Below are 9718 nucleotides of genomic sequence, written 5' to 3' on the forward strand. Positions count from 1 at the left end.
GAAAAAATTGGTGGATTATTAAAACGGAATATGAAAGTATTTTTTAATAGTTTTTTCGTTTTTGTAAAGGCAATAGGCGTAATCAAAAGTATTTATTTTTTTATATAAATTATATTTTCTGGCTGTTCTGATATATATGCATATGAGCGCTTTATAAAAACAATTTTCTTCAGTTACAAATGCAGAAAAGGTAAATTAAACAACACAAAATTAAACCAGGGCACAGTTGGGTGGCGTGCATTCGTCTCTCCATTATATGGTATTATATATCAGTTGAAACTTAAGTTAAGTATGTTTTAAGGGGCACAGGTGTGTTATCCCAATCTTCATCATCGTCTTTTCCTCTCGCTGTAGAATGAATCTCAAAGTTTGTAGAATGCGGTTTTTAATTCGTTCTCATGTGGTGGTAGGTGGCGATAGTGATTAATTTATTTGAAGATCTTGCCCTGGTTGAATTTGCGACCATCCTTATCGGTGCCGGTCCATGAGAAGTACTGGGTGACCAGCTTCTTGGTCTCCTCGCTCTTGGCATCCAGTTTCTTCCAGTCGTAGACCTCGTAGTCTATCTGCCAATCGGGCGACAGAGTGAAGGCCAGATCCTGTCCACGCCACACCCAAATACCAGAGATGGTGCTGTTGTTATCCTCACCGAAAAGACAGACTGAGGCAAAGGCAGCCTTACGCATCTTATCCAGGCGCTGGAACATGCCGGTGATGAGATTGCAAGACATGAACACTTTGGCCAACTCGTCGTTGTACTTGTATTCACCGATCCAGATGGAGTAGTTCTCAGCATCAAACTTCTCGAAGAAATAGGGAATGGACTTGGCCTCATCCTCGTTGGAGTAGACACGCTTGAAATCATCAAAGTTGAAAGTGCCCTTGGGCAAAGCATCAAAGGGATCCTTTGATTTGGGCTCTAGAGCCAATGCCTCATCAGCGGCATCCAATTCTTCGGCCGGTTCTTGCTCCTTCTTCTCTTTTGGCTTCTTCTCCTCCTTCTTCTTTTCTTGTTTTTGCTGCTGTGGCTTGCCGCCGCCAACCTTGGCTTGGAATTCAGCGTATTTCTTGGGATCGTAGACCAGAGCCTTCTCGCACAATTTGTAGTCCTTGACCACAGCCTGCACCTGTGGCTGATTCAAAATGGTAAGGAACCAACGGTTTACATTGCCGAAGGGCTTGCGTACACTTGGCTCTAGGACGTGTTCGTACAGATGCAGCAAGCTGCTGAACACAATAATATCGGCCAGGGTGATACGCTCACCGGCGAGGTAGGTGGCATTGAGCAGTTTCTGGTTGAGCAGTTGGAGCACAACTTCAGCATCCTGCTTGGCGGTATTGTTCTTCTGCTGGGGCACAATGCCTAGCAAGGGGAAAACCCAGGCGCAGGAGGCAGGCACGATTTCGTTGTCAGCAAACGAGATCCATTGCTGGACTTGGGCCTGCACGTATGGGCATTTGCCGCCGCGCAATTTTTCGTTGGCCACAAAGTAGGCAATGGCATTAGACTCGCTCAAGAATTTGCCATCGTCGGTCTCAAATGCTGGCACCTGAAAATAGCAAAGTGAGAAAGCGAATGATGACGTTGCATACCGGCTTTAGTTAACACCACACCCAAGTTGCAAAAAAAAAATAGATTTTTCTGACATTTTCTTACCTTGCCGCTGGGGAACTTCTTGAGGAAGTCCGCCGACTTGTTGGTCTCGCCAAACTTAAAGTTATCGGCCACTTTCACCTTTGCACCAGAGTACTCGGCCGCAATAAGGGCCTTGTAAGCACGGAAGTTTTCAGGGTAAGTGTAAAGTGTCTGCAATTAAGCATTAATCAAGAGAAAGAATATAATTACCAAATACTCGAATCTTTTTGGCATGCATTTGACGTGCTTTTAACAATTATCCGTAAAAGATGGACTTCCAATTTGCAAATTAAATAGCCTCTATTTTTTACTTACTCCAGTCGACATCGTGATTTTTGCCGGAGAGACGGTAGAAGAAGAAGAACAAATGTACGATGAACCACTATTTAAACATTCCCCCTATTCGATGCCTACATTTTTTGGGCTCCCATTATATGAGTCGCGCTCCCAGTATCCCACTATTTTTATGTGCCAGTCCCTGGCAATTTAACTGATGCTTTGCAACACTCTTCAACACTACCCAAAATACATAAAATAAAAAACACACGGCTTATATATATGTATTATTTAAAAAACGTCGAAATTATTCAAAACAATACACGTATTTTAGGGAACTATCTAGTAATGCAGCTAGTACCGTAGTTTATTAAGTGAATTGCATGCCTGGCGGTGAAATAGAAAATTATAAAAGTGGTAAGATTTTCTCACCGCGAGCCCCCAAACGTGTGAGTGTGTGTGTGCGTGTGTTCGAGTGTCCAAGTGTGTGGGTGCCAGTGCGAATGTGAGTGTGTCTTACGTTGCAAACCGAAATTTCTTTACGATTTCCAATTAAAACGGTGGCGGCGGTGTTTTATCTAATACCCATTTGCGAAGCGGCAGAACACAATTGGCATGGCCTGCTGGCCTCCAAATGTTGTTCCCCTCCCTCAATTATGTGAGTTCTAAATAAATGCCATTGCCATTGTGGTGGTGGGGAAGAGGAAAAAAGTGAAAAGTGGAGGGCTAAGAGGAGAAAATATTAACCAAGCCCTTCAAGCGTATTGCTAATGCCGTGAATAAATTACAGGCACACACATTTTTATACACATCCATATGCATTCACATACACACTTATATACATATACATTTATGTATGTATGTACGTATAGGTGCATAACTGTTTACCTTGCAATTGGCAATTGTTGAATTTGATTTGTTGTTGTTTTTACTGTTCATGTTGTTTCTTGCGCTTGTATCATTTTGTAGTTGTTCATTTTCTCTCTGTGTTATTTTTTGTGCCATGTGACCTTCATTCCAACAACAAAATCAATAGCCGTATAGTTTACATTCACCGGAGACCCTGGAACTACATGCAAATAAAAAAAGATAATGCCCAAAAAAACTCAGCATAAGTCGATATCACCCGTCTAAGCCTCCCCGGTGCCCCTTCCCTCCTGCATTGGCAGAAATCTCTGTGTCTCCAAATAAATTTTGCACCTGTATATGTACATACATACATGTGCATATGTATTTCTTTTACATAATTTTTTGTATACCCTTGCAACAAAAGGATATATGCATTTTTGTAAATGGTTTGCTTGCCAATATGGAATAATATACAAACATACTTACATATTTTTCCAGAAAAGTAGAAACAATTATTAATTAGAAATTTGAGTTTGAATTCAATAATTTGTAGTTTATTATTTGTTTCGTTAATTACAAGGTCCACAATTAAAATTATTCTAAAAAAAGAGTATAGGCAGTAACAACTTTACCGAATTCATATTGTTTCCGTTGTTATTTTTGTTTAGAATTTTGATAAGGTTTTGTGGGGCTATCATTAATTGACATAAGCGGCAAATGTGCAAAAACGAATTCCAACACAGTTGGGTAATCCTCAATCAAAGTATACCCATTAAAAGTCAGGAGTGTCCATGTAGATAAGAAAATATATAAACATACATACATATGTACATATTTGAATAACTTTTTAGTTTTATAACAAAAAGTTTTTGTTAAATTGCAAACTCTTAGATTTTTATCAAACCTTCGAGATCCTCCAAAAGGTAAAAAAGTTATGAAAATGTTTTTTGAACAGTATTCGAAATGATTATTTGTTTATTTAGACCATGTATAAAAATACAATCTAATTAATTAACATAGACTTGCAAATGAAACTAAATGCAATATATGAATACTCTTTAAAAAGAGGAAAAGTCCATGGAATTAATAGAGTACTTTGATAGAAATTGACAATACGAAAAAGAAGATAAAATATTCCTCTTTTGTAGCGGTTTAATGGATTTTGATTTTTTTTTTTTTTTTTTTTTTAATTTTTTATATAACTTTTCTAAATAGCTGTATTATTTAGATATTTATCGTGGGACTTTTTTTTTACAAGGTACATCCACGTAAACAAAACACATTCTATGATTCACCCAAAGGCCTTTTCAATATTTAATGATTGATTATCAACCATTACCCTATCAAAAAGCCATGTTATCAGGTGTTAAGAACTATCGATGACAAACCCAAATGAACATTTCTCGACGGTTAATCAAAGCGCGTGGTTATATATTTTTCTCCTTGCGTGGCTATTAATCTTTTTGCAGTATGTTTGTGGTTAAATATTTTTTGGGATTTTTATCCTTTCAGGATAATGAAAGATGCACGAATATGACGTAATAGAGCGCAAAGAGGAACAAGACAGTCTTCCAACTAATACAAAGGATAGCAATTACAACAGCAACAATACAAATAAACGCATTGATCAGAAAACACAAGATCCAAAGGATCAGGATCAGGATAGTGTGAAAGAAGAGAGCAGCAAAGCATCATCCTCATCATCCATATCGCCATCACCGAAGGCTCTTTATCCATTTGTTGTGGAATACATCGATCAGGTTGTACAAACTATTGTATTCGATCCGGTGGCATCTTCTGTAGAAGCAGCTGATACTCCTCCAAAACCAAAGCGAAAGCGTCGTGTCTATATTACGGACTCTGGGCGTTCTTATAACCTAAGACCACGAGGCCAAGAGGTAGCAGGAACAGCAGTTCCCACGGAGGCATCTGGCACACAGGCTGCGAAAGAAAAGGACCAAAGTCCACCATTGGCACCACAGACACAGATTGCCTCCCCCACACCAACAGAGGCCACAGAATTTTTACATCCAGGTCGCCATCAAAGTTTATTGAATCTTTCGATCCTTATTATAAATATTATTCTATCTACAGATCACTTTAAACCAGAGTTTTGGAACATCATAGAAGAGGAACAGGACAACCCAAAGGCATTAGGCAAAAAGAAACGTGGTATTCGAGGCATTCGAAAGCGAAGAAATCAACTCGTCACTGAAATCTATTCCCCTGAAACCGAAGCGGCAATTGCAGCAGCTCAACTCGAATTAGACGCGACTGCCAAATCGAATTCACGTGTCGGCCGCAAAAGAACCTGCACCATGTCATTGTATGATCGTCGCTACCAGACTGCCGGAGATGAGCGTCGTGTGGCCAATGGTTATGGCGGTAATGGTTTACGTGCTGGTCCCTCAGCCTCAACCAATGAAATTGAATCGCAGGATATGCAGGGTCATCAGTATTATGGATCATCTGGAAGCTCCACGGCACCAGGATTAAATGGCAGTGCAGCCATAAACAATCATGCCCCGGCCATGGGTACATTGTGTAACATAGGCAACACATGTTATCTCAATTCGGTGGTATATACACTACGTTTTGCTCCCCATTTCCTGCATAATCTTCATCATCTGATACACGATCTGAATGTGGTACAGCAGACGATAATGCGTCAGCACACGGCCAAATCTGCATCGTTGGGTCGGCATGTGAGTGGAGGCGGTGGTGTTGCTCAATTGGAGCATGCCCGTAGTTGGAGTAGTAAGGATTTGGTCACAACAGAACCACCCTATGGCATTAGCAACAGCAATGGGAATGTCAGTGTCAATAGCAATAGCACAAGTTGCACAAGCGCCAGCTCAAATACTAGTAAATCGAGTCATCAGTCAGTGAGCGAGAAGCTTCACGAGTTGTATCACAATCTGCATGGCAATGAAATGACCGACTCCACGGAACCATATCATGCGGATACTCTACTGCATGCCATACAGGATGTGAATGCCACCTTTGAGGGTAATCAACAGCAGGATGCCCATGAGTTTCTGATGTGTGTGCTCAATTGCATACGCGAGACAAACCAATCGCTAATCAAGGCCATTGGTGAGTGTCCTGAGGTAATGGCGCATGGGTACATATCCAATCCCGATGAGGTGGATTCCAGTGATGGTGGCCTGGAGCGCATGGAATCATCGGTATCCATCTCTGGCAATGGAATGGCTAGTCAAGCATCAGCTCCTGCAGTACCAACACCAGCAGCAGTAGCAACTGCAACAACAAAAACTTCATTCTTCTCACGCAAATCAAAGAGAAAAGACGACTTAAAATCGTCCGCCTCGAGCAAGTCATCATCGACGCGTGTCCAGTCACCATTAAAGGAGCAAAGTCCCACGGCTAGCTCGGCCACATCTAATAGTCTGTTTTATTTAAATACAGTCGATCTCACTGGGGCACCACCACCAACGTCATCGTCGTCGTCGTCAACGTCTCCTCCGTTGCCGCTGCCACCGCCAACAGCATCAGCACCACCCACAAAATATACCAGTGACGATGAAATGAACAGCAGTAGTCTGCTTAAGAAGAAAATGCGTCTCGAGGAGCGTATACGTGAATTGAATTTGAATTTCTTCAGTGCTGACTTTGAGGGCATAGTGGTGCTGACCACCAAGTGCCTGAGCTGTGAAACAGTAACCCGGCAAAAGCAGGGTATGCTAGATATTTCGGTTCCAGTGCCCATATCCGGTTACGACAATGCCGAACTGCAGGAGAAGCCAAGCGCTTATATACAGGTAAGATCGAAAGACCGTACGTCCGAGATAAGATTGTATACTAATGCTCTGTTTATCGATTCGTTTCAGAACTCTTGCATCACAAAGGAATATTTTCGCGGAGAGAACAAATATAGTTGTAATCAGTGTACTGGCTACACAGAAGCCATACGCTCCATATCGTATGAGGTGCTTCCGCGTCTTTTGGTCATACAATTGAATCGCTTTTCAGGTGGCATGGAAAAGGTTAGCACCTATGTCCCGACAACATTCACGTTGCCCTGCTTTTGTGTCAAGTGCTGTGAATTGACTGAGGGTAACAAGCTTCATGTCTACAAGCTATACAGTGTGATTACCCATGTGGGAGCCACGCTGACAGTGGGTCATTATATAGCCTACACATGTTTCCTGGATTTGGCCAGTGATTATATGAATTGTCCCAAGGATCGACGAAATAACATGACGCAGCAGCATACCACTAGTGCATTGGCAGCAACCACAGGAATGGGCTCCAATGAGAATGCAGCTCCCAATAATGGACAAAGTAGTAGCATCACTCCAGTGTCAGCTGCTGCCTCGGTTTTGGCCTCCTCTGGCACTAGTCTGATGAAGAAAATGAAATTTGGACGCAGCAAGGCGTCGAGCAGTGGCGACATGAGCAAAAATGTAAAACAATTGAATGGCATTAGCAGTAAGACGATTACCAATGGCATTGGCAAACTCACCATGAATACAACATGTCATGGGGTCAACTGCTGTGCCATGCGTCTGTGCTGTAGTCAGCAGACCAGTGCAGCCGGCAGTTGCAGTGACTTCAGTGAAGAGTGCCTACAAAATGGTAGCAATAGCAATCTCAGTTACAGCAGCTCACAGGCAACAAATGTTGGTGGGGTGGGCACTACCTATCCACCGGGATATGGAAGCACAGGACGCGGCGGTGTCAAAGCCAACTATCCCCATGGCAGCACAGAGCCAATTTGGTATATGTGCGATGATGACAAGATCAAGGCTATGACGCAGCGGGAATTCGAAGAACTATTGTCACCTACACGGAAAATAACCATTACACCATATTTGTTATTCTATGCACGATTCGATCTGCAAGCGACATCGTCTTCGACTTCGACACAGGCAACGCCATCAAAGCCAGGAGCATCAGCAGCATCAACGCCGCCATCGTCACAGAGCTCCTGGTCCACTGATAATGGGGCGCACAAAATTTGAGATCGTGCAATGACGGCTAGAGCCGTCGCCAATGAGAGACGATTAAAATAAACATATTAAGTTGTGTGCGGAAAGAGAAGACCGAGATACCGCGATAACCCCCAGAGAGATATCAAGGTCTCTAGTCTAGGCTTTAATGAAGCAGAAAGAAGTCTGTTTGTTAAACAATTGTATTCGTTTTTAAGATCTATCGTTTATCTACATGTATAACTTAACTAACTACTTGGCAGCGGTTTGACTGATGTGCACACTCTCACTCCTCCGAACGGCAGGTTAATTTATAATTGATATCGCAAAAGGAGTAAGCCGATCCAGTTGTTGCCCTTTCATATTCTTTTTTTTTTGTATTTCTCGACTGGATCGATTAGAATAGATTATGTCCTCACAAAACAAAGAAAAAAAAAAAATTTATAATAATAATAATATTCTTCAGTTGCATTTTGAGCCAGGCATTCATTTGTTGTACACTTATTGTTAATAATCACACGAATTTAACACGTTAAGAACGCTATGGTATCCAATTGTTTGCCCCCTTAACCATCTCCCTGCCCCTTTAATTGCCTCAAGAAAAAAGTAACAAAATATTACCGAAAAAAGTGCATTCACTAATAAGTATCTAAATACATATATCTGATATAACAACCTTGATATACTCATTACTTACATTAAAGTCAAAAGCAATGAAATCAATAAAATATAAACAAACACAAAGAATGATTAAAACAAATGTTGTAATAGCTCTAATCTCAGATTCTCATAAGCACGATCCCAGCAGCAGCAACACAAAGCAACCATTTTTTGTCATTGTCCAAAAATATTAAATAAATAGGATTGATTGCTTAAAAATAAATAAATTAATAATAAACGGAGAGGATATCTATTTGGAAGTAAAATCCATAAGTTATAAAAGTGTTGAATAGTTGTTACATTCATAACAAACAAGCAGCAGAGACACAAAAAGAGAGGACAAGATCATTGAACAACATTGGGAATACAACTCAGAATTGTTAACAAATTGATTGGATAGTTTATAACAATGTTTTCATATGTGGGCAACTTCATGCATAATAGTAATAATGAATACAGAATAATGAAATACACAACATAATTGTAAAATGGAAGAACATATTTACACACAAACACAGACTCGATCAAATAAACAACACAGACACACACACACACACACACACACACTTATACACATGATTATAATCTGTTTAGTGATTTAGTTTCCTGTATGATATTTTCTATGGGAAAACAGCTCTTTAGTCTATAATTTACATAGTTAAGTTTACTTTTCCAAGAGCGCTGCTATAGTGATATTAACATTTACAAGAACAACAACAACAACAACAAAATGAAATGAAGAAATATGAAAAACAAAAAAGAAAAAACAAAACACAAAGATTTATTTACATTGTAAGGTGAGAGAACCGAATTAAAAATGGAAACACAATTTAACATATATGTTCAATTCCAATTATGATTAGCATTATAGAACATGCTTAAACTAAATATACGAAATATACAACATACATACATATATATTATATATATCTAAACACATCAATCAAATGAAGTGGCATTTCTTACTTTTTGCTTTTTGAAGACGTTGAAAATATCAACTAACGGATAGTCTTTCTCGGTTTGGATAGTCTTTCTTCCTCGTAAAGTAATGGACATCGTCTGTTAGCCATTTTTTCGAGTTAAGTAGATGTAACTAGAGTTTTTCTTGTTTCCATTCTATCCTTATGATCCTCTGGGTTTTATAGTAAGTATATTTTGGCTGATTCGGCGATAGTATGGTTTATTTTTTGAAAAAGATGCTGAAGATGATCTGTCTTCTATTAATTAGATAGATATAATTCAATTTAAATATACTTACCTGGCGAACAATTATTTATTTTTATCAGCTAAGTCTCAAATAGATTGGGTTTGGCTTAAATAAATCGTAGGGATTTAACTGAAGCTT

The 9718-nt window shown here is 39.9% G+C and overlaps 2 protein-coding genes across 3 annotated transcripts; one reads left to right on the forward strand and one right to left on the reverse strand.

The window, feature by feature from the left end:
• Positions 1-91: 91 nt before the first annotated feature.
• Positions 92-2021, reverse strand: eEF1gamma (elongation factor 1-gamma). Its single transcript, XM_068301308.1, has 3 exons — positions 1952-2021; positions 1658-1807; positions 92-1550 (listed from the first exon to the last, which is right to left on the reverse strand). The coding sequence occupies exons 1-3, from the start codon at positions 1961-1963 to the stop codon at positions 429-431; spliced, it is 1284 nt and encodes a 427-aa protein (XP_068157409.1). The 5' UTR covers positions 1964-2021; the 3' UTR covers positions 92-428.
• A 116-nt stretch (positions 2022-2137) lies between these two features.
• On the forward strand, positions 2138-8473 carry Usp1 (ubiquitin specific protease 1). 2 transcript variants are annotated; one of them, XM_068301306.1, is made up of 4 exons: positions 2138-2329; positions 4274-4795; positions 4856-6543; positions 6613-8473. In XM_068301306.1, exons 2-4 carry the CDS (start codon positions 4285-4287, stop codon positions 7744-7746), a joined length of 3333 nt encoding a protein of 1110 aa, XP_068157407.1. In that variant the 5' UTR covers positions 2138-2329; positions 4274-4284; the 3' UTR covers positions 7747-8473. The 2 variants fall into 2 exon arrangements, with proteins under 2 accessions (XP_068157407.1, XP_068157408.1); XM_068301307.1 differs by lacking the exon at positions 2138-2329 and adding an exon at positions 2358-2570.
• The last annotated feature ends 1245 nt before the right edge of the window (positions 8474-9718 follow it).

Source organism: Drosophila tropicalis, unplaced genomic scaffold, assembly GCF_018151085.1.
Source record: "Drosophila tropicalis isolate 14030-0801.00 unplaced genomic scaffold, ASM1815108v1 contig_878, whole genome shotgun sequence".
Taxonomy (NCBI): domain Eukaryota; kingdom Metazoa; phylum Arthropoda; class Insecta; order Diptera; family Drosophilidae; genus Drosophila; species Drosophila tropicalis.

Bases quoted from the DNA above. Each gene is read 5' to 3' on its own strand.
- eEF1gamma (XM_068301308.1), bottom strand. The intron at 1,551-1,657 runs GTAAGAAAATGT...TGCTATTTTCAG, and splicing joins AGAAGTTCCCCAGCGGCAAG to GTGCCAGCATTTGAGACCGA.
- Usp1 (XM_068301306.1), top strand. From the start codon at position 4,285: ATGCACGAATATGACGTAATAGAGCGCAAAGAGGAACAAGACAGTCTT. The intron at 4,796-4,855 runs GTCGCCATCAAA...TTCTATCTACAG, and splicing joins CACAGAATTTTTACATCCAG to ATCACTTTAAACCAGAGTTT. The intron at 6,544-6,612 runs GTAAGATCGAAA...GATTCGTTTCAG, and splicing joins AGCCAAGCGCTTATATACAG to AACTCTTGCATCACAAAGGA.